Below are 24481 nucleotides of genomic sequence, written 5' to 3' on the forward strand. Positions count from 1 at the left end.
ATTTTGTAACACTATCTTTTGAACTAAAGCGATTATCATGTTGTAATTGCTCCACTTTAATCATGCATACAGAAGTACTCTTAGACTAATTTTTTTCAAGGTTGCTAACCTGTGCGTCCATTATCTTATAAACACAGTATCACTTGCAACTCTACTTCTTTGTTGCACAGTATTTGTATAATTTCAGATTGAGTAAGTCGTTTGGCCCCTAAACCAAAACAGTGTAATGGGTGTTCACCAGTGGACCTGGAGTGAACACATTCATCTTTAATGTCACCTAATGTCCTGATGTTGTCCCTTAAACTGCTGCAGTAGAAAAGTGTCTTTTTACATACCCTACATTGCTGTGTGATATTAGAGAACATTAGGATCAGCATGCAGCAGAAATGAGGTGGAGCTGTTAGGGCATTGTGATCTTGTTGTGGACTTGAACGTCTCCGCCATGGCATGATTAATGTCACACAAGACGCAGTACATCACACAAGCAATCAGAGCCATGTCTTGGCTGCGATAACGTCTTCTCTGATTAAAAGCGTATTGTTGGCAGTGTAATCACACTCTGGCCAGAGTAAATGGTCGATTGCGGCGTACAATACAGATCAATTCTGTGTGCCGTAAAACCTCTACAGTTAATAACCATGCAAAATGGAAGACAAGCTCAATCTGTGTATTTGTAAAGCATCTAAGCCTAATAAAACTGCAAAATGACAAACCAATTCTATGTGTACTGCAAAACTGCCATAGACAACAGCCATAAAGACAAAAAAAGAAATAAATTTTTGACAGTTTTTTCTTTTTAGCTATACTGTGCACCGAATCCATGCACCGTATAACCTCTAAAGGTAGTAGTTTTTTTACTCTGGCACCTCATGTGCCCTAAAACCAGTCTAATGCCACTATAAGTCTGTGTAATGATTGACCAATTTCATGCACAGTAAAACACCTATATGTACTGGTCATCCCACATAGTGACAATGGACTTTTCACTCAGAGAGGTGCATAAAACTTCTATCACTGACTTGCACGTCATGGTGACAGGCTGATTGGATATGTTGAAGAACCTGTTGAGATGACTGCACCTCAGATTGATAGTCTGATGGACAAAAGTGTAGAAATAGAATCTGTTGCCATTCATTTCAATGTTGCATAAAATTTGTACCATGTAGAACTGGCTGCACCTCATGTGTACATGTTCATTTACATTTTGATCAACTTTGTCCTGTGAAGAAGCCATTGGCATAAAAATTCTACATGGTGGCTAACTATTCTACATGATGTCTTAAATAAGATATTTTGGATGGGTTCCTGCTGTTTGTCTTGTTATGAATCTGCATAGGCTTTGGATGGTGTTTGCAGAGATGAGCAGCTTGTCTAGCAGGATAGAGGGATGTATCTATTTGGGCAGGATGAGAAGGCCAGGTTTTACCACTGTTGGCCATCTGGACTCTGTATTGATTATAGATGGCGCAAGGCCTGTCTGTATTTATGGCTGGCACAGGATCGCTTCAAAATCTAGCTCGATCAAACTTGGCCAGGCCTTGAATGTCTCTGGTGAATTTCAGAAAAAGTGTTTTGAACCTTGTCAGAACTTTCACATGGGACTTGAAGGGAAGCAGACTTCAATGTTCTACTCCCGTGTACATGTACCTTTACAATGTTGGGAATAAACAGCTTTGATGTACATGCAACAAAGAGGCTAAAACATAATTTGCAGCTTTAGATCAAAGTCACAAGTTAGAGAGCTTGTTGCTTCTATATTTTGATTTATTTGGTTTAGACAGGAATAATGAGTCAAGAGTTGCATATTAATGTAATAACAAAATAGAAGGAGAATGTGTCTGTAGGCAGTGTGTAATTAATACCTCTTATGTCTCTGTCTGTTTTGGTAATATATGACTGTCTCTTCATTCTTGAAGAGATATAGAACCAAAATACAGATGCTACAAGCAGGATGCATGTACGCTGTTTCTTGGTGTTGTGATTTGGGCCTCAGGGCCTGCTTGCACAGAGAGATTGTATCTCCAGTCAATTGCAGAACCTATAATTGAGTTTACTATGGATGGTTTCGCCACCAACACAAAGGAATTGTAATGTGATTGTAAATTTTCAAGTTGTTATCGTGATCGTAAGCCAAATTCAACTTCACGATCATAAGCCAAATTTGACTTCGCGATCATAAGGCAAATTTGACTTGTACATGAAAATGACATGTGTAAATGGTCAATGTAGCAGTAAATAACTTTTCTTGCCTTTATTTTCAAAAGTGTATTACATCATAATGATTCAGTAGTTAACACCTTTTTGAGACAATTGCATTGCACATCTTTGCAAACCGAGTTGAAAAGTACTAACTAAGTGTATGCCTAAGCAAGTATTTGTACTTAACCTTAATTTTGGAGAGATTGTAAATATTTATAACTGGGTCGACCCAATTGTAATTTCTGATTGTAAGTTACTATTGTAGTTTACAATCCCTTCCCAAGTAAACTATATCAGGCTTTGTAGCAAAGAAACTGGAGAATTTTGTGTACAGCACAAAGTCTTGGCCCAAAGCTTTTATGTTTGGGTACAGTTCAGTACTTCAGTGCATTCACTCTTAATTGTATTGAAGATGAACATTTGTGAGCCACTAATATTTTGGATTGACAAGAACTCTAAAAGCACTTTCTTACTTAACCAATTGTATATCAAGTCAAAAAGAGGTTGTCAGTTATTTAAAAGGTTCAAGAACATCAAAAGAGATCTTGTTTGAGGCTTGAGTAATTTATTGTCACATTTGTGTAAATAGCACATGTTTTTTAGTGGTCCACATATGGGTAGGCAGCTGGTGCTGACGCGATGGTTGTTGGAATTGCTGTTCATTTCCTCTTCTGTAATTGGTTTCTGGTCGGTGTGGAGACCACTCGATCGTCCAACCAATCTCCAGCTGTGCTATCCCCAGAAGGAGAAGCCAGGACATTTGTGTTACCGTTAATTACACTGTGAGCATACAAGCGATCACTGGTACAAAATCATGTCAAGATGTATAGGCTGCTTTCTCGTGAAGGTTCTGAGTTCTGTCATTATGATCTCTGTGAAGATATAGCTAGTCAGTGAGAGTGTTCGGATTCCCTAAGGCAAGACACTACCTTCTCGTTCAGGATTCGCTGGGAGGTCGCAGATGCTATAAAGAGAATTAAAGTACAAGTTAAAACTATTAATTTGTGGGACCACAGCCTACTGCAAAAGGCAAACACTTTATTAAAAAAAAAATACTATGAAAAATTTGGGCGTGAAGAAACCAGTTGGAAGGATGGGTGTACTTGTATCTGTCCAGATTGTAGATTTAGTGACCACATCAGGTTTGCGTGAGTGTGTGCAAGGTTGGAGATATACATGTAATTACTTCAAGTTTTGCCTCCGCATCTGCACTAACACTGGTGGTTTTTAGCATATTTAGCACCAGCAGGTTTGATGTAAATTGTCTAAGAATATAGAATGGTATTATCAGATTGCAAGATGTTTTGACAGCTTTACACGTTGACACCAGATGGTCCTTCTGACCATGTCGGCTAATGCCCCACATGCCCACACACATACACCTTGGCAGAACTCAGGTGTCAGGAGAAATATAAATGATGAATATTGCAGCATTTTTCATATTCTTTGCTTAATTTGATTTGAGGAAACAAATTCAGGTTTTATCCCATTGTAAATTCATGTTTTTAGTTTGTTATTAAATGTCAGTGAGACATAATGTAGAGAACCACTTGGAACCGTCAGAACATTATAAGAGTGTATCATACTATGCCTACAGCTATAGCCAACTTAAATGTACAGAATATATTGCAGAGAAACAAACTTGTGCATGCATATCACAAGTGTTAAACGCCTTCTATCTGTATGATGTAACACAGAGTTGACTCTCAATCATCACCAAAAATATGATATCAGAATATTCAGAACGTGCTATGCAGATATGTAGCATTATTTACATGGGATTTTCGTTGAATTCCACATAACATATTAACTGGGAGATACCAGGTTACAGGCATGAAGATTTGAGAATTGCTACAAAACACCTTTTCAGTTCTGTGAACTTTTGACCTGGGAAATGGTGGGAAGTGTTTTTTCGGTTCCCAACAATTTGTGCTACAGAAACAGATTTACCTGTACTAACTTGAGTATAAATGGCATTTCATCAAGTATGTTTTGGTGTTCGGTGTTTCTTGCTGACCTAATTTTCATTTACTTTGTAAAGTAAAAATTACCACAGTCCCTCAACCTTTTTGTTAAAAATATATGAACTGTCACTGAATGATTGAGGCATCTGACTGCAAACTATGGGGGGGAAAAAAAGGGAGAGAACTAGGTACTCTAATCTTTGTAAGTTTGAGTTATCTCCCCTACCCAAAGCGTGAAATACAGAATGAGTTAAATACAACTTCCACAACAGCCTTGCAATCAAAAGAATTTCAGAATCCGAATTTCTTATGAATCACAATTTCTTTGGTCAAGGACCTTGATTGACTTTCTGTCCTACATGTAATTCATCCTCTGTGCTACTTCCTGTCCATCGTGGCAGTTAGCACTGCAGGCTCGCTGTACACAGAGAGACTGAAAAAGATCCATTTTCCGGAGACCATTTGTGGCAACAAAGTGCCAGCACCTTAGCCACAGTTTGAAGACTCACAACTCAAGTCTTCGGACAATTAACTCTGTTCAATGTTTGCTAAGTAGTACTGAGTGAGAAGCCAAGCCTTTTTTTTGTGTGAGACTTTCAGTTCCGTGAATTTTTAACTTGGGAACCGACATGAAAACGGAACTATCATTTCCGTGAAATCCTCATGCCTGAGTTTGTATTTGTAGTTAGGTTCTAACTCAAGGCTTATTTGTCATTGAGGCCAGATCTTCTCTGAAGTCAAGTTGCAGTAAATATTGCATTTATGTTTTATCATCCTCAGTAAAGAGCATAAATTCTGTGAGTATTAAATTAACACATCAGAAACCTAGTCATGCTTGCCATTGACAGGGTTTCAGCCAGTGTGATACATGTTTCTGAAAAGTGATTAAAATGAAAAACAATGCCAAATTTTCTGACTTCTGAATTTCATTTGATCTGCTTACACATGCAGTGTCCATGTCAGATAAAGGAAGGAAGATTTGAGCCAAAGAAGAAATGTAATGAGGTTTTCCAAGATTGATGTGTTATTAAATGTCAGATCATCTTATGTCATGAGATCAAATGTCATGAACTCAGAGGATAAAGTTTTCCTAAAGGAGGAAAGAGGATTTTGTTTATATTTAAAGAGGGTGCAAAGGTAATTTGGAATGTCGAGAAGAAATCACTGGTTTCTTGATTATAGTGCTGCTGATAATGAGTTCAGGTTTTATATATGTGTATATATGGAACTTCAGATGTTTGAATAGGTCATCTTATAAAATGAAGATAAACTGATGTAGCAGGGATAAAACGTTGTGTCTGACATACAGATTGAATGTGCAGTTTCCTGTCACAAGAACATCAACCATGCATGTACATGTTCATATTGTGCATTTAGCGGGTTTGTTAATGTGGTTTTTTTAGCAAACTGTTTGATGTGTGCAGAATCATGCTTGTAATGTTTACTGTTTTGCCACTGCCATCATGAAGGGGATAATTTGAACCAATCTAGAATACAGAAAATTTGTAACTTAGGTGAATGATTAAGGCAATTCTAGGGCATGAATTTTTGATCTGTTCAAGTCTCTAAGCTATTTATCCATGATTGTTGAAGGAGTTCAGGAGCTTGATGTAAGTTAGACGTCAAAGAATTAAAAAAAATATTATTGTAAGCACAGTTAGGTACGTGTACCTTACATAGAATAAAGAAATACAGAATATGTAATCAACAAGTTCAACAATTACCACATGTTTCTGAACTCTTATGACACCCAGGACACACTTGGAAAGATGACCAGAAAAGGTTTCACAAAGATGACCAAAAAAGGTTTCACGACGGTGACTACAAGAAGTATCACAAATATGACCAAAAAAGGTGTCACAAAGATGACCACAAAGGTTTCACAAAGATGACCAAAAAAGGTGTCACAAAGGTGACCACGAAAGGTATCACAAAGATGACCCGAAAAAGTGTCACAAAGATGACCACAAAAGGTGTCACAAATATAACCACAAAGGTTTCACAAAGACGACCAGAAAAGGTGTCACAAAGATGCTCAGAAAAGTTGTCACAAAGATGACCACAAAGGCATCAGAAAAATGACCAAATAAGGTATCACAAAGATGACCACAAAAGGTGCCACAAAGACGACAACAAAAGGGTATCTAAGCCACCAAAGATTACCAAAAAGGTGTCACAAAGATGACCAGAAAAGGTGTCCCAAAAATGACCACAAAGGCATCGGAAAGATGACCAAAATAGGTGCCAGAAAGATGACCATAAAGGCATCAGAAATATGACCAAAAAAGGTGTCACTTCAGTGTAGGCCTGTATATATTCTTGAGGATTCTTGCTCAAGTTTCCCTCTTTTTTTGGTTATAATGATATGTATTATTTAATGAAGAAATACAGCTTTTGGCTGGTTTATTTCAGAGCTTCACATACATGTATTTATTATTTTATTTCATTGGTGTTTAACGCCGTACTCAAGAATGTTTCACTCATACAATGGCGACCAGAATTATGGTGGGAGGAACCAGGCAGAGTCTGTCCACAGGTTGCTTGCAGACCTTTCCACGTTCGACCGAAGAGGTGGCCAAATTGAGCTGGACTTGAACTTCTCAACGAACGCATTAGTGTTACCTGGGTCATTATGCTGCATTAGAGTGCTAACCAACTGAGCCACGGAGGCCCCACATACATGTTTATATATATATCCTGATTTCTCTGGGTTTTTACATAATAGAGCAACCTGCGGATGATCCTGAATTTCTCCCACCATAATGCTGACCTCTATTGTATAAGTCAAATATTCTTGAGTATGACATAAAATCCCCAGCAAATAAATAAATACATTTTCACATATTGAAAATTTTCACATATACTAGTTGGTTTGTCAGTCTACAATAAATAATGATCTCAAAATATGCTTGAATAAACACCTTGCAAATAGGTTGAAGACTTAAGGTAGTGTAATGTTAGCATGTTAGAGTAAATAATGGTATGACAATTTGCCCTAAACAGGTAGTAGGTGGTAGAGAAGTGAGGGGGCAGGGGGAGTAAGGGTGTTGGTGTCCGGTTAAGCTGGTTTTTTGTAAGGTTCTGTATATTGGGCTCTCATACATGGATTAAAGGTTAAGCTTTTCTTATCTCCCTTGTCTAAGATATTGTATGTACATGTAAATGTACGTACTTAGATGGAAAGTTAAACCTTTTTTAGATCCCTGTTCTAAGGAGTGGTGTGGAAATTTATAACAGGCACTCATGTACATGGATTGAAGGTTAAGCCTTATTCTTCTTTTACAGCAATAGAAATCATTATTTTTTTTTTAATACATGTATTTATAACTCCCCCACCCACCACCCTGTGGAGTATACTGGAATCACCCTGTGTGTTCTTCTGTCTATACATGCTCTTTTTTTACGTGCTTTTGTCCATGCATCTTCTTCCAAGCTCCTGTGCTGATTTTGATGAAACTAACCTACCATACAGCTTGCCTATCATCTGAACTTGTGCATGCTAAAGTTTATTTGCAGTCAGGTAATTTCTTTCATAATTAACCCCATTTAGGACTTAGCATAATGGATTCAGATTTTGTCCATGCAACTTTTCCTAAAGTACTGAATTTATTTCCATGAAACTTTAATATACTTTTTCCCTATCATCTACACTTGTGCATGCTTAAATTTAATTAAAATCAGGTAATTATTTTTCATAATTACTCCCATCCAGGTATTTGATTGAATAATGGATTTTCAGATTTGGACCATGCGACTTTGCTAAAGTATTGCACCAATTTCCCGGAAACTTTGTGTATATCTTTTAAATATCTACATGCTTAATAATTATGACAGTCTGATTATTATTTATATGTTCATAGTTACCACCATGTATGTACATGGTGTAATAATGCTTTCCATGCATACAGCTAAACGAGCACGCTGAAGACACACTTCATTATCGTGATGTACATGAAATTCTACATTTCATAAGGATAACATCTGTGAATATCTGAGAATAACACCTGATGGCACTTTATTTTGGTATAGAAGTCAGTATTTGAACATATCACCTGAGTTGAATATTATGCAGCTTTACGAACTGCTCAGTCAGGGGAGCTAGCGGAGTTCTCTGAATGCATTGGTAAAATAAACAGTGCGAAACTGTAAAAAGGGCTTTCTAGGATTATACAGTTAGTTGTGTATGTATGTATGAAACATGTTAGATCTGCCCTCTTTACTACATGTGCATGTAGGTTTGTGTTGTGTACGAGAATGTACAGCGTTTAATTATATGACCTGGTGTAAATAATTGATGTCTGGCTAATGAGAAATCTTGTTATCAGAAATAATGTGGTGGAATCGGCATTGAGTTTGACCTAACTGTGTTACACACACACATACATGTACATGTGTACACTCCTGTACTTGAGCCTACACTCTACCAGCTTGGCCAAAAACCTGCAGAATACATAGGCTTCATACCCTATGTACATGTATTTATAAGTATAACTCATATATTTATGCTACCGTATGTAATGACACTGGTATTCACCATTTTCTTACTCCCACAATCATGACTGGTGATACAGATCCATTCTATGTGAACAACAGTGAAATAAATTAAAACAGATATTATTGAATGTGCATTTAAACAAACCTGATATTTTTTCATTTGGTGTATAGGCACATGTACCTGGTATAAAATACTAACTAAATAAATTGATTGGCATGTACGTACATGTATGATAGAAGTTGAACATTTCTTCAAATATAGTAGCTCAGTATACATGTGCTTTTATAAAGAGTATAACAGAACACGGACACTGTACATGTATTTCACTGCTGTGTTAGTTCTACAGATGTGTGTTATGTATGTGTGTAAATTGTCACTTACAGAAAATCAGTGGACAGCAACAAGAACCAAACAAAGAAGCCTGTTCCAGCGTACAACCCCAAGTACCTGTGGATCAGACTGGCCATATTTGAGAAACACCTGGCCAAAATTCTGGATTATCTTGTTCAGAATCACAGGTGAGGAGTCGTCATTTGATGAATTACACATAGATTTTCATCACGGGACTAAAATTCTGGCTTAATTACCTGACTCAGAGTTGCAGGTGAGCAGTCATTGTGTGATGAATTACATTTTTCATCACAGGACTAAAATTCTGGTTTAATTACCTGACTCAGAGTCGCAGGTAAGCAGTCATTGTGTGATGAATGATATGTTTATTATGTGGCTATAATACTGGAATGCTTATTTCAGGACTTCATGTGAAATGAGTGCATAAAATAACTATGAGCTGAGCTTGCAATTTCGCAGTGGTTAGTGCCAGTATAAACCATGTAGTGGTACAATGAATTCTTGCTTTCTTAAAGGGTTTTCCTCATGCTGGCTTTATCTTTGGTCATACATGGGAAGGTCTGTCGCAGCCTGCGGATGGTCATGGGCTTTTCTCCCACCATAATACTGACTTCTGTCATATAAGTGATATATTTTTAAGTACTGTGTAGAACACCTATCAAATAAATACATAGATAAATCTTCAAACATTTCTAGATTCCATTCTTATTTGTTTTTTAACATGTAATAATTCATGTTAGCTCTGATATTTGATTTCCAGTAAATACTATGAGCCAGATGCCCTCATTGCTGATCCAGTTGATGGACCAATATTTGCTTCCCTGCTGGGTAAGACACTTACAAGACCCCACTCGCTTTAGCTCATTAAACTTCAAGTGTAATTCGTCTATGTGATACAAAAACACTTTATACATGTCAACATGATCCAGTAAACTCATGCTCTGCTGTACATATGACGTTCAGAGCTTCATAACCTTACAGGTTCCTTGCTGACCAAGCAATCTAACATCAAGACAACTTTTTAATATGTTGACTGCGTTTCACGTTCATCTTTGATGGTCTGATGTACATACTCCTAGGGCATCATGAACCATGCATATAGGCCCCTTGCTGTCCAAGTAGTCTAATGAGCTATCCTACAAGACCTTGACCAATAATGTTACATGTCTGTATCGAATTTCCAGTAATTGGATTGTGGCTTTGCTCAGGAGATTTGTCGAGTACCTTATATAGGGTTGTGATTGGCACTTGCTCTTTTTTATTACAACCAAATAAGCGACTCTTATGGCTGACAGCTGTCAAAAGTGAAATATTCCCTTGTACAAGTGTAAAATACTTGTTCATGGACAGCCATGCTAACATGTTTAGGGTAAATGTAGCTGACATATGCATTCTGGCAAAAAACTGCAGACAGACCTGTGGGAGGTGAAATCAGATGAAAAATCAGAGATTAAAGACAAGTACCCTAGAAGGTGTGGAATTTGAGTTCACTCAGCCTGTAGTGAGGGGCTTCAGGAGGGTTAAGGAATGTGGTGACAATTTATTTTGCATAAATTAATTAATTGCTTAAAAACTTATTATAAAAAAAGAAAGGAGAATTCTTAAACGATCTTGTGATTGCATTCGTGATGTTTCACAATCTTTTGTAAGCAAGTAATTGGGCCACTAAACACAGTAGAGATATAAAAAAAATGGAGGCTGCCATGTTCGGCTATTGTAGTTGGATGTTGAGGTCTTCATTTCTGGGGGTAAGATTGTATAGCCTTCAATGCTTTCTGTATATGAACCTCACTCCTTTATGTACTGCCACATATCAGCTAGAAGCTACATGGCACTATGTAACTTTTGTGTCTGTTACATAAAGGTTTAACTTTTGCTCAGAATTATACCATTTCATTGGCTAACAGACCACAGGATTTAATTATAAATTCGCACTGTGGCTACCGAGAAATTAGTACAACTTTTGCTTGTTTTCCTATCATTTAGGTCATAACCTGAAAAAATTGGCTACAAGTAAAATTACCAGTATAGCTGATACTGAGAATTTTTTTTTTAATATTTCTTTCCTTTAGTTGGCCCGTGTGCCCTTGACTACACAAAGATGAAGACAGCTGATCACTTCTGGACCGACCCCCCAGCAGATGAGCTGGTACAGAGGCATCGGATACACAGTGGTCATACAGGCAATCTCACAGGGCCAGGCTCACCCAAACGACCAGGCCTCCAAGTCTGGGTGAGCTGATGTTCTGCTTCAGGGGGACATAAACCAACCTCTTCTGTATGCATGTCAAAGACTTCAAATTGAATAAAATTGTTATAAATACTAGTTAAGCCATCATATTATTCATAAAACATTTTCTTATGTATATGCATGTAACAACAAGAGGGCATTGTGGAAAATTCCTTTTTGTGTGAAAGTCAAAGCTTTTATTGTTCAGAACTAACACCAGGTGTAGGTGAGAAGAAATAAGAGGTTGTACAGTCCCAACATTAAAGTGTTTTCTATTCTCAACATGGTCACATTCAAAAGCCACCCTCAGATGTAATTTAGACATTGAAAGATTGTATTATAAGAAGTAAAAAAAAACTTTTCTAGTGGTTAAATTTGCTGAAATTAAACTCTGACTGCATGTTATTGGGTAGTATATTATGATTGATAATTATTTTATATGAAATCCAAAAGCCTTGATTCTTTAGTTGCCAAGATTTAATACTATCTATGTATGTGAATAGTCACTATTGATATTGACGGAAAATATTTAGCCCAGGCAGTGCATTTTCCCAAGGCTAGCCCCAGTACACTGTGGTCAATAATATGCTTCTAATTCTTTGAGATTGCTTATGAAGTCTATAACTGTGGAGCAGGGGCTGCTGTATACTGTTACATTACTGGATCGGGAATGGATGGTTATTATGTGGGAATTGTGTTTGTTTCTGTGGCAGATGCGTCACCACACTAGCACCAGCAGTGAGGAGAGTACAAAAGGACAACACCTTTCAGCCAAAGAATATGTCGAGTCACTTCACCAAAATTCCAAAACAACCCTGCTGTATGGAAAAAACAATGTGCAGGTTCAGCCCGTAAGTCTCATCTTCAAGTTTACCATTCAGTGCTCCAGATTAGCCACTTCATTGCAATATGTCCACAAAGTTCATTCAAGTGTACAGTGAAATATTTTAGTCTAATGTATACCATATTCAAATTATTATTTTTATTTTCGAAGCTACCCCCATTCAGGTATGCAGTTTAATAATGTTTCTCATGGTTTACACTAAAAGGGCAAGTTGAAGACATTACCGTGTGTATGTCATAACTTCTGTCATCACTTCAGGTATACGTGAAACTGAAATATAATTTCACACTGATTCTTAGAATATCAGTAATAATTTCCTGACATTTTTCCAAACTGTATTCAACGAAAATAAAGCTTGGAGATCTGAGATGAGTGTTATGAAGCCCATTGCGGTAGTACTTGTTTAGCTGCTAAACTTTACTGTCACATCGATATCTGCACAGCTGAAACAACCAGAAATATATCTGGTGGATAAAATGATATGATAGTAGGCCTGCAGTGTTTTATCATGGTCCATATTGTCCAAACATCTCATCATAAAACAACGCTCATTATTTTCACCTTATTTAACCAGAGGAAGGCCTGTTTCATTTCTTGTAGAGTTGTCTCTGTTTTTCATCTGCAGGTAAATTTAAAGTTGATGTTTAGCATGTAAATGAATGATAAAATGAAGTATTTAGGTTCAGCGAAATGTTTTATCCAAAATACATGTGTAATACTAGATCCGGTGCTTTTGCTGTCTTGCTGAATTCAGAGTTGAATCAGTTGTCTAGTCTCATTGTGTGGATACATACACATAGTATATGTGCCTTAAAATGGATGCCTGATGTTGCAGAAAGAAGATGTGGAGTCGCTAGCGGGCTACTTATCACTGCACCAATCAGCTGATGGCTTAACCATCAAGTGGACGCCCAATCAGCTGATGAATGGCTGTGTAGAAGACAAGGATGAGGAAGTTGACAGGAGGTAACGCCTACATCTTACGCTCCACTTATGCACATTGTCACACCTGAGTACACCATGTGTTCCAGCTTTGACTGCTTTCATTCTCTATACAACAACAACAACGAGTGGTGGTGTCTTCTGACAGTTATACAGTTAATAAGAATTGAACAGTACAGGAATTTAAACTTTGTGTGGTATATGCATATGGTTGAACTTTTCTGTAAATGTGTGAGCTGAAAAAAAAAGAAGAAAAAGCTCAGTTGTGTTGTTGTTGTATTCCTTTTCGCTTGTTAATTATGTGGCCGTATCAAAATAAAATGTCAAAGGTTTTTGTTTCAGTCACATGTTAAGAGTTTTTTTTAGATTAGTTACCAACTCTATAATCCTGAAAAGAAACCTATATCATATACTATTATGCACTGAGAAACATCTGACATTTTATTTTAGATATGTGTGTGAGTGTTGCCCTCTTATTCATAAAATTAAATGTAAAAATCTGTACTCTTCATATATATATATATATATATGTATGTGTGTGTGCGTGTGTGTGTTTCATTGATATAGAACTTGTCATAAACTCTGTCCATTGAGACAAATCTAGCCTTTTGTCCTTTGCTTTGTAGAAAATTGTCTTGGTTTGAAGTCATATTATTTTGAAAGCCAGCTTACTGTTGATAGATTCATTATTTTTGTCTGGTTATTTTCCATGTTTTGTAATTGTTTATATGCAGATCTTCTTTCTCATGTAGCACAGTAGTCTCACTTTGGCTTCTCGATTCTGATAGCTAGACCAGAACTCTACCAGGTAAATGAAGACCGTGCATCATGGAAGCTTGAAATACCATAACAGTTTATAGCCTGTATAGTGACTGCAAAAATAGCAGAGTAACACCCAACTAACCATGAATGTGCTACCTGTATATATGCAGATTAGCTCTGTATATCTAATCATTGCTTATGATTCGTGTTTGGTTCGTATCTTGGACCCTAAACTGGTCCCCAGACCGAATCTGGAAACATGTAGGAAATATGACTGGAGATTAAAATGTTTTTATTTTCAAAAAATTGTGTTTATTTTGTGGGTGTTTCATATGTGCCACTCGGGCTGTTCGGTCAAGTTACAAAAGATTTCGCAAGAAAAAAAGCATGTAAGTACGAGTGAGTGAGGTATAGACACCGCTAGCACCATGCCTTCCCCAAGAGCGCTGACTTTGCTCCCATTGCATTATCACGATTCATGGATAACAGCAGTTGTCTTCCCTGTTTGCTTGGTGGCAGCTTCTTGTATGACTTACAATGTATCTTGGTGACTTGGGGGTCAGAGCTAAGTTACTAAATCTTGTTTCTCCTAATCCTGGTTATGGACACGGGACCACACAAATTGTAGTCAGACAATTGTGCATTTTCTTAAGCAGCTTTATCTGAAGTCTTAATTTTAGATTTACACAAGCATCTCTGCTGAGTTGATAATGTTTTTGAAACCAATGTAAATCTTCAACCATTTCAACCCCTTAAGCACTTTTCTCTTCAGAAATTATTCATATAAGTATTATTAAAATGATGTTAAAACTTATTTGTTTGTGTCATTAAAGATGCAAGCTTCATAAAATTGTCCAACTATTTCTCTAACTCCGGTAGTTCTCTCAGAATGTTTCAGAATATTCGTTGCAGAGGTGGTTGAAAAGTTTGAAGAATGAGGGTAGTAGAAAGGCTGATTGATTTTTCAAATATTATTTTGGCGAAAGGAAAATTAGTAGAAAACATACAGCTGTTGGGTTTATAAGAGTAGGGTATTAATTGCCAGACTCACTGGATATATCAAGGGATCCTCTTGATACAAAGATGGTGTGGATACATCGGCATTTTTGCTTTAAACCTACATGTACATGAATGTATCCTTCACTTTAAGATGTTTCGGTAATTGCAGAGATCAGAGGGCAAAAAATTATGTAACAGAGAAACATTCCTGTATGCACTGTTGAATTGTTTTTCTTTGGTGAAGGTGACATAACAGTAGGGGAGTTTCAAGTTCAACCTCTTTCATCTCTAAAGGTTAAACAAATCCTAATGTACATGTACCATGTTCCTTGTCAGAAATGTTAAGGAACTTATTTTGGTTACATTTATTCTAAATCTGAAAAAAAGGAACTTGACATGGGCATCTGAATAAAGTTATTCAAATTTTGAAGAAAATTAAAGGTTCTGAGCATTTGTGAACTTCAAAAAAATTCCCATTGGAAAGAGGTGCCATCTGTGCCTCCAGAACATGGTGAAATGGATGATGGGTAAAATAATGTCAACTAAATTTGTCTAACATTTTTAATAGTTCACATCATACACTAGGTTTTATTTGCCTTTAGTAAAAGAAGAGTTGAATGTCAAAACTCCGCTGTTACAATTATACTGCAGTAGTAGTTGTTTATTTAGCACTTAGATGAATATGTTAATTGAAAACAGCATGTTCTTATGCCATTATCTGGTTCAGCATCTGGTTTGTTTGGCAGTGTGTGTTTCTGTTGTCACACTAAAGCATGACTATTCCTTACACCCTTGTAAAACCTTTGCAGCCTGCGATGAATGTTGTGATGTAAATTATCTATGCAAGGTTTCTTTGTTATATGTCTACTCCAATAAAACCTGAGACCTAAAGCAGGGTCCAGTTTCACAAGTTCATTGCAGTGTTTTATTTTTGGGAATAATGCTGAATAAGCTAAACTGTCATATTTTATTTTCCCCATGAAGAACTACCATTCAAATTTATTGTCTGTTTGCATCCAGCTGCTGGTGATTAAAAACCTGTTTAACAGTCCTTTTGACAAAGTACACTTGTTTCCCTTATGTATACTACATGTAAATTACAACATGGCATTTACATGTATGCTAGATTTCTTTGACACAGCTATGCACAACTGTAATCAGCCCTCTCAATTCACAGTTTTGCCTCGGCCCAAAAAAATGCTGAGGCAAAACAATAATTCCGCGGCAAAAATAACCTTACCTCGGCAATAATATTTAAGATAAATAATTGCACATAAATTCAGCGTTGACTCTCAACTAGTACTGATTTCCTTGGAGGTTTGCGAAACAAATCTGCGGTTTCCTGAATTCAGTGAAAAGTTCTTGGATTAAAAGTCCCGGCAAATTTTGCACACTCTCAAAACGACAGAACCATTGTCGGCCACTGTCTGATGCAAAGATACTGATGCTAAGATACATATTTGTCCTAAACCTGAAAACAGAACATGTGACTCTTCCTGTTTGATGCTAAGATACATATTTGTGCTAAATCTGAAAACAGAACATGTGACTCTTCCTGTTTGATGCTAAGATACATATTTGTCCTAGACCTGAAAACAGAATGTGTGACTGACCCTGTCTGATGCTAAGATAAACCTGAAAGCAGCCTTTTATGAATTGAAAAACTAAGTTGAACTTAGCATATCAAACTTTTCTTTAATATACAAATACTTTGAAAATGCAGGTGATACAGCATTGGTGTGTAACCTCACCAAAGTCTGTTTATAGTGACTGGAGAGTTCAAAGATTTGATTAAGAATACAAAGTTTTGCATAGGTCAGAACTGCGGTAATTGCTAGTTATTTAACTTTTCTTTAATATACAAATACTTTGAAAATGCAGGTGATACAGCATTGGTGTGTAACCTCACCAAAGTCTGTTTATAGTGACTGGAGAGTTCAAAGATTTGATTAAGAATACAAAGTTTTGCATAGGTCAGAACTGCGGTAATTGCTAGTTATTCTTGGTACATGTAGCTAACTGTAGTTGTATTGTTTCATTTTGCAATGTTCACACAGAGAAAGTTATCATTGACTACTTTTCAATCCCTCTTTAATAAATGTTATATTTTTTATCCAGCTGATGTATTGATGGCCTTGTGTTTCTCCTGTGTTCTAGCTTATATTGGGACTATGCATTGACGGCCTGCCTGGATGAGATCGTCTACATCCACTGTCACCAGCAACGTGAGTACATAAAGCATTAATGGAACAGTCCACTGAAATCATGGGACTTGTGTGCTGAAGTGTGTATATGGGACGTGTGTGGAAGTCTGTATATGGGATTTGTTTGCTGAAGTGTGCATTTAGAACTTGTGTGAGAAAGTATGCTTTGGGTCTTCTGTGCCGAAGTCTGCATATGGGATTTATGCACGGAAGTCAGCATGTGGGACTTGCGTGCTGAAGTGTATATTTGGGACCTATAGGGTGAAGTCAGCATGTGGGACTTGTGTGCTGAAGTGTATATTTGGGACCTATATGGTGAAGTCAGCATTTGGGACTTGTGTACTGAAGTGTATATTTGGGACCTATAGGGTGAAGTCAGCATGTGGGACTTGTGTGCTGAAGTTTATATTTGGGACCTATAGGGTGAAGTCAGCATTTGGGACTTGTGAATTGAAGTGTATAATTGGGACCTATAGGGTGAAGTCAGCATGTGGGACTTGTGTGCTGAAGTGATTTCTTTAGAAGTACATGTATGCATGTAAGAATGTGTTCTGTGAAAGAAATTCCCATTTAAGAAAATAAATGCAGTATGTCATTCTTAATTTAAAAGTATGGGAAATAATTGGCTTTTTTAGTCGTAGGTAACATTCACTATGCTGTGGTGATTTCTTCCGAGGTGTACATGTTTCGGTACTGGAAATGTTGGATGGACGCCTGTCCCTTTATTCTTATCTTACATTGTATCTGGATGTGTTCACCATTTGAAAGGAACGTGATGCAAACATGTAAATTTTAATAAACAGGTAGAATTTAGTATATTATTGTCTGAATGCACTTGAACTTGTATCTACCTGTATGATACCGTATACTGTAGGATTGTCATATGCAGGGTTTGGGAGACTGGAAGTACAGTATACCCCGATCTTGACCATCAATCCTACACCCATTGTGGTCAGATGGTCCGTGTATCGTACGCCCACTATATACGCCGACCCTGGCCGGCCCCTGATCAAACATGCCGTCATCCTCCGCCTACCATGGGCATAGGTTCGGCCTACGGTCTGCGGACAGTCCGTCTATGGTGGCGCCTTGTATCATTTTACAACATTCATTCACTTGCTGGAGTTTGATGTAATGACATCAAACGTACACTGTAGGCCTTGTATTATTCGCACAACTTTCTCTAAAAATTTTGTAGAACTTTATTAGCGATTTTGAACATAACACATTCACTGACGAGGTTGATATTTTCTAAAAGCTAAATATTTTGCTATTCTAGTGTAACAGCAAAAATTGGATTGGAATTCCACTTATACATGTAGATTTCTTTTTTACCAAAATTCACCAGTTTTGATATGTACTTTCTTCAGTGTGTTTTCATGATTTATGTATGGATAAGTAGAGGAATATTGTCAAATATGCAATACATTTTATAGCTTTATTTTATGCAAGATTTATGTATATCTTGACGCGTACACTAAGGCAACATATGATTACACTTGTCTTATAGTAAACACGTTTTTGTGCTTATAAAGGTTAATAAACAATAGGATTGACAATTGTGAAATTGGAGATGCAATTTGGTGGCTCGAGGTTGAAGGGAAAAATATTAACATGCTGATCTTTATATGTGTCAGCAGTCCGTATTTTATAAATTGTAGGCCTTGGGTCATGTACCGATTTGATATTACGGGCACATTTTCAATAGAGGTAATCCTCCGATAGCACTGCTGGTAGAGCGTCCGCTTCGGGAACGATAGATCCAGGGTCAGTCCTGGGTCGAGTCACACCTAAGTCTTTAAAAGAGGAAGTTGTAACTTCCTGGCTTGGCATTCAGCATTAAGGGGATAGTGATACCTGTATCAATATAATGGTTCAGACGGGGTGGCTTACTTGCCTTCGGTTAGGTGTCTCGGTGAAGCAGCACTAAATAAAAGAGCGGTGGAAATCCGTCCTGCAACAAGGAGGCACATATACTGTATATGGGTATATACATACCAGATGCGTTTTGTAAATACAGCATTCAACATTCTTTTTTTACATGCATATTGGACTCTTAGCTTTTCTAAGATACGTGTATCTCTCTCTTTCCTTCGAAAGCGGACTGTGGCGGGACGATCGTGCTGGTTGGTCAGGATGGTGTACAGCGCCCCCCTATCCACTTCCCCAAGGGAGGTCACCTGCTGGCGTTTCTGTCCTGTCTGGAGAATGGGCTCCTCCCCCATGGTCAGTTAGATCCGCCCCTCTGGTCTCAACGAGGTAAAGGTAGAGATCGTTTGCTTAATGGTCTGTTCTCCCCTCTGCTCACATTACCTCAGTATCACTTCAGGTCACAGTTCTCAATATGTCTGTCAGTCCTGCTTGTAAAACCAGCACAAGCTATTTTGTCATTTCCTTACTTTGGTGTCTACCAAAGTCAGGAAAAGTCAATGCATTTATGTATCAAAAGAGATTTAAATGTATCTTTATCTCCAACAAAAATTCACCAACCATCATTTGTTGAAATTAAAATTTAGATTTTTCATGTAAAATTAATATAACAGTAGTCTGTGGAAAAGCTGTAAACAATACAGAAGCTATTAGATTTGAGATAGAGATTTTTCAGTTGGTATGAAACTAAATTTCTTGTGTACAAGTGTTTGTATGATGTGGAACCTTTATTCTCATGCACATGTTGAGAGTACTACGGAGGGGATTAGTTGTCACCCCTCACTGCCTGTCTTCCTTTGCACAAACAGTGTGTCACACTTTTCAGTTCGTCTGTGTTTCTATGTTAAGATAAGTAACTGATACCTACATCTGCATTTATAAGTCTGGACTGATGTACTTTTCCGAATTTTGATGTTTTGCTTTTAAAGCCCCATACACATATTTTCAACTTGTTCAAGAAAATCAGTTGAAAATAATAATATTTGTGTGAAAATAAAAGTACCAGACCTTTCCATTTGTCTCTTCAAATTTTACATCCGCTTTCAAACATAGACACTGTCAGAGCAGTTTGTGGTTGTATGGGAAGAATTTTGGCTTCCAAACAGTATGACACTCAAGGTGAGGGGAAAATCTTTGGTGACAAGGAATTTGTGGATTCTCCGGCCATCACTGTTTCGGGATCGTTGATGACAGCAATCAATCAATCAATCAATCGACGATGCTTATGCGGCCAAGTGTACAGTGTATCATTTGATGAAGACCACTTGTCTTTTCACAAGTATGAGAAAGTTCGTCAGTGACTAGCCAAAATCATTGGTTTACCCTTGGGCACTATTGCATGAGTGAACAATTCTTCTGTATGGTGTTAAACAACAGTCAAATAATAAAATGAAAATTGTTTGGAAGCCTGCAGAGATTTGAGTTATCATAGGTTGTCTCCTTTTTTGTAGGTAAGGTGTTTCCGAAGCTGAAACGTAAAGCAAGCAGTAAGCAGATGCTTAGCGAGACTGAGGATGAAGCCACTGACTACGTCTTCAGGGTTGTGCAGACCTTCAAACCAGAGAAAATGCGTAAGTGCTACCTCACTGCTGGTATTTCCTCTTATCACCAATCAAGCCAGTTGGGGAGTTCTGAAACCAAGCTCTTTTGTCGCTTAAATGAACAAAAGGCTTACTCTATCATATGACATGTTGAAAATGTTAAGCAGCTTTTGTTGACATTAATTCTGTGGTCTTCTGACATGCCGAGTTCCAGAAGTACAAATGGCACCTCTTTCCTTCGTGCCCAGATCCTCAGTTTTATACATCATCGTCTATTTTAAGTTTTCTCAGAAGCCGAGTTGCCTAACATTTCTCACAGGTCTCATGGGACTTCCTACCTTAGCATTAAAACCTCAAACTTCATACTCTGCAATTGTATCAGCTGGGACTTAGTTGCATAAAACTTAAACCCATTATGGATAACGATACAAGCAGAATTATGTCTTCATTTTCACCTGTCAATCGGATCACCAAAATGCTTTTTTAGGGAAAAAATTATACAGCCATAAAATAATGGAAAAAAAAAAATAAAATTATGATCTTCAGCCTGGTTTATATATGCATCGACCTACATTATTCAGTAGGATTTTTAAACAGTAAAAATAATGTGAAAAATGTTTCAAAAATTTGTCTCAATTTGCCTTTGTGGAATTTCTTGGGAGGAGACAAAAATAGAAAAAAGTAATTTTAAGCATTTCTGGACTCTGCTTTTCAATTGAGTAGACTTATTTAATGATTTATTTCTTTGATCGGTGTTTTATGCTGTACTCATGACTATTTTACCTATACCGAAAACCCGCGACAATCTGCAGGTTACTGGAACCATTCAGTTCACACAGTATATTTTATCATTTATTTTAAGTGCAGTTTTTCAGTACTTTTGGGAAATTCAATAAGTATGTTAAAATTTTTGTTTTCAGCTCCAGAAATGATGGACCCCAAAGCAAAAATAAAGTCAGAGTTTTCTTGGCCAGTACGTGAAATTCGCACTCGCAGTCCCCTCACCCATTCCACAGTGCAGTCGTATGCCAAGGACCAGCAGGAAATGAACAACACTTGTCTGTCAAAGTCTAGTAACCACAGGTCAGTACCTCTCCATACTTCAAATGACCAATGAGACAGCTGCTAATTTATACGTAGTATTTATATTAAATCATGCTTTCGAAAGCATCTCCATCTAGAATACACCTTGTTTTAATAGCTTGGTGGATTTAGGTATTGTATCACATAAGTTTCTTCATGTTACATACCTAAAGCCTCTTCAGACATAGCATTCTTTCATCTGTAAAATGATTTCAGAGAGCTTACTTAAAAGTCTGATAAATGCAACCTCTATTCACACCATGTATGATCACATGTATTACAGATATGTTTTTTCCAGGATGTCCGCATTGTGATTCAGGTGTGTTGTAATGTATATGTATGTGTATGTTGCATAGTATTTTCATCATGCTGTATGAACATGTTCTGACAATGCTGTTTTTGTACAGCCACACACATATTTCATTGGTATTCGTTGATATTCTGATTGTAGAGCAGCTGCTGAAGAAAGGTCCTGTGAACACAATACATTTTAAGTCAAGGCTCTGTTGGTATATCCCAGTAGCTTGCCCATAGCCTGCCTGTGGTTTGCCTGTAGCGTGTCTGTCAGTATCTCTGCCTTGTGGAATGTCTACAGCTGGCCACCATAAGCACACATCAAAGTACTCAAATCCATACACATAGCAGATGAAACACCTGCATGTGTATTATAAAATATCTTCTGAAAGTGTGGTAAAAGCCTACCTCAGGAAAGCTTTTAGTGCAGTGGTAATTAAGCTGCTGTTTTCTGTGCCCATTACTTGACATAATGAACGATTTCAAATGTTACATGCTTTCAATCCTCATGCCTTTCTCAAGTGTAACATTTGAGAAATTGTTGTGGATATGCCCTGACATGTTCATCATTATCATTGAACCCATATAAGACGATTCCTTTGCAGCACTATATAAAAAATTGATGTAGTTTTTGCCATTGTTTATGCACGTCAAAGTACGCCTTTGTTTCAGAAGCACGATCAAACAGTTATGTGAGACTATGAAGACGCAGATCATCTCCAGGGCCTTTTATGGATGTAAGTCAAAGGTTTTCATTCTACTACATGTATCTTAGTGTAAAGGATTTCTTCTCCAAGGACAGAAATTTTGTGTGTGTTTGATTTAGCTTGGGGATTTCAGGTTTTTAAGCCTTTGGCCAGTAATGTCATGTTTTTGTGACCTGACTTCAGGTTTGCTTAACTGTAGCTTTACATCAGGAGTTTTAAAAGGTAACTGTAAAGATGTGATGGTTCCTTGCAGTTTCTTCACCTGTAGCTGTTATATGTGTGAAATGGCCTTTACAGCTGAATCAGAGTACAGTAAAGAAGTTTTTCTTGTCATGCATGTTAGTAGAATTGGATCATCCTGATTTGCACTTTTTCATCAGATCTTTATCTTAAACATTATCTTCACTTAATTCATCACAACATAATCAGGTGCCCTAGGCGACTTTTTATTTTATTTGCATCTATTTCAACTTTGGAAAAAAACATCTCCCTAAAAATTATCAGGACACTTTTGTTCTGTCCATCCTTACAGGGAGGTCAACTTTAGTGAGTTATTTCTGGGAAGTTAAAAACCAGTAGTTTTGAGTGAAGATAAAAAAAAGTCAACTATCTTGATATATTCCAGATTACAGGGATTATCAAACACCTTGTTCACATGGCTGGTATTCAGAGTGACCAGTGTATATGGATGGCTCCACCATTCTGTTAGACTTTGGTGCTATTATCATGGAAGCGTAAGGAAACTGTCAGCTGGTTATCAGATTGTGTTCTTAAGTTAGTGTTTTTGTTGGATCATTTGTCAGGGCTTGCCCACTGTCGTCACCTGAAGACTGTCAGGACGCATCTCTCAGGATTGGTCCATCACAACATTGTATCAGCTGATGACCCTCTAGATGCTAGTGGAGGACTCACTAAACTTAAGTGGGAGGAGCTTTGTAGAGAAGGGGTGGTAAGTCGGTCTTTGCAGGAGTAAGATAATAGTGGAAAAAATTTTTTGATAGATATGAAGATCTCGGAAAACTATTTACCAGGTGTTTGTATAACTTTTTTATCTAAGTTTTATCTAAGTGTTATTTCAGCATGAGAGTTACCAGTTATTAAGCTAGAAATATTATCAAACTACATGTTTGAATGTTTTTTCTGTGAAATATTTATCTACATCTCTGCCAACTTTGGGAGTGCAATTTTCCCATACATGTATGGCAAAATGTAACTGCAATCAAATAAACAGTACTCTTCATTTTTGTGTAAAGTTGCTGACAGACAAATAACTTAAAAAAACATAAGCTCCTTTGTGGAGGTAAGTAGTTTGAAGCTTTTCAAATTCAACCATTCTTAAAATTTCCCGGGGCTAAAAGGCAGATGAGTACTTATCAGCACTTTAGCGTTTGTATTTCTCTTGATCTCAGGTGAATCAAGAAGAAGAGATCCACCGGCTGGTGTATTACGGGGGCGTGGATCCGGAGATTAGAAAAGCTGTGAGTACATCCATAATGCAATCACAGATTGATATAAGCACCAACATGCCATAGACCAGTATTGCAGATGAGGAATATTGCACCTGTGCCAGCCATCTGTACATCATGATGTAACGTTGTACCTGATTGAATATACTGTGGTAGTTGTTTTTGTCACAGTAGTGGATGATTTATTTTTTTCATTGTCAGGCGATGTAAGATATGATGGAATTCTTGACTTACATGGATACAATAATCTGTTATGTGGGCAACATGTATGCAATATTAGGTTATGGGAAAAAACGCATGTCATGTATATGTAGTGAAATAGAAAAGTGGGCCCCTGTCTGGTTGTAAATGGTGAGTGAGTGAGTGCTTCTGGTTTAACTTCGTACCTAACCATTTTTCAGTCTTATGACGACGAAGGAATTCTTAGAGTGCATGTGATGTGCCTCCTTTTTGCAGGCTGCTTCACTGAGA

At 37.3% G+C, this 24481-nt stretch overlaps 1 protein-coding gene across 1 annotated transcript in view; it reads left to right on the plus strand.

The window, feature by feature from the left end:
* LOC135476932 (small G protein signaling modulator 2-like) overlaps positions 1-24481 on the plus strand; it is a 48381-nt gene that overhangs the window by 13809 nt on the left and 10091 nt on the right. The window contains 12 exon segments of the mRNA XM_064757077.1: positions 9042-9176; positions 9770-9837; positions 11082-11242; positions 11953-12090; positions 12919-13049; positions 16944-17011; positions 19091-19255; positions 20371-20490; positions 21381-21543; positions 22510-22574; positions 23348-23493; positions 23954-24022. Of these exon segments, the coding sequence (XP_064613147.1) occupies positions 9042-9176; positions 9770-9837; positions 11082-11242; positions 11953-12090; positions 12919-13049; positions 16944-17011; positions 19091-19255; positions 20371-20490; positions 21381-21543; positions 22510-22574; positions 23348-23493; positions 23954-24022 (1429 nt within the window).

This window comes from Liolophura sinensis, chromosome 10 (genome assembly GCF_032854445.1).
Source record: "Liolophura sinensis isolate JHLJ2023 chromosome 10, CUHK_Ljap_v2, whole genome shotgun sequence".
NCBI lineage: Eukaryota > Metazoa > Mollusca > Polyplacophora > Chitonida > Chitonidae > Liolophura > Liolophura sinensis.